At 34.5% G+C, this 817-nt stretch overlaps 1 protein-coding gene across 1 annotated transcript in view; it reads left to right on the top strand.

Moving 5' to 3' along the window:
- The window catches only part of LOC18594916 (UPF0481 protein At3g47200), a 2410-nt gene continuing 1919 nt past the window's right edge, over window positions 327–817 (top strand). The window contains exon 1 of the mRNA XM_018125089.1: window positions 327–655. Within this exon, the coding sequence (XP_017980578.1) occupies window positions 530–655 (126 nt within the window). The 5' untranslated portion in view covers window positions 327–529. The remainder of the gene's footprint in view (window positions 656–817) is intronic.

The following is an 817-nucleotide window of genomic DNA, read 5'->3' as shown; positions in this document are numbered from 1 at the left end:
CAAAAGGCTCCTACCACTGCCAAAATGATTGAAAGTTGAACTGTCGAGGAATGCTTTTGCAGACTTGCTTCTGTGGATATGTATGGTCTCTCGATGAAAACTGAACAGTTGTGGTTCACATAAAGGACATACTTGACCCATTAATAGGTTTCAAGTTGTTCGGGTTGAGGCGCGGAGCCTAACGAATGAGTCGATTTCATTAAAGATAATTTTATCATTTTTTTTCTCCTAGCTAAAAATAATTAAAATTATAAAAAAGATCATTCTCAAAAACGTCTTATACCTTATGTCCATTTATGAATAGCTGTATTTTCCTTTTATTACATATTAAAAAGGAAGCTACCGGGAATCCGATAAAAGGCAACTCAGGTTTCACTCTTTCCATGCACTTTGCCTTTCCTTTTGCTTTTAAGACAAACCAACTGTCTTTAAAACCAAAAACACTAGATCTGCAACCTGGAGAAGGTCTCTTCTTTGGTCCGTTACCTCATTAAAGCAATTTGCCTTGCAAAGAGAAGTGAAAGGACCAATGAAGCGTAGGAGCTCGACTAGCAAGAAGAACGAGGAAGACGAGGACCGGGGAAGACGTATTTCAACCCGTCAAGATCAAGACAACTCTCACCATGAGGAACTGGAATTCCAGCTCCATCCGGATGTAAACATTTTCTTTTTGGATGGATATTTATTTATGATCATGATATAAAATAAAATTTCTTTTACAGTTTGGTTAAGATTATATTAAACTGTGTTCTTATATAATATAATTACTACTATATATATATATATATATAGTATATATATATATTATATATATAGT

Source organism: Theobroma cacao, chromosome 7, assembly GCF_000208745.1.
Source record: "Theobroma cacao cultivar B97-61/B2 chromosome 7, Criollo_cocoa_genome_V2, whole genome shotgun sequence".
In the NCBI taxonomy this organism is placed as follows: domain Eukaryota; kingdom Viridiplantae; phylum Streptophyta; class Magnoliopsida; order Malvales; family Malvaceae; genus Theobroma; species Theobroma cacao.
This window is presented reverse-complemented; position numbering and strand designations above follow the sequence as displayed.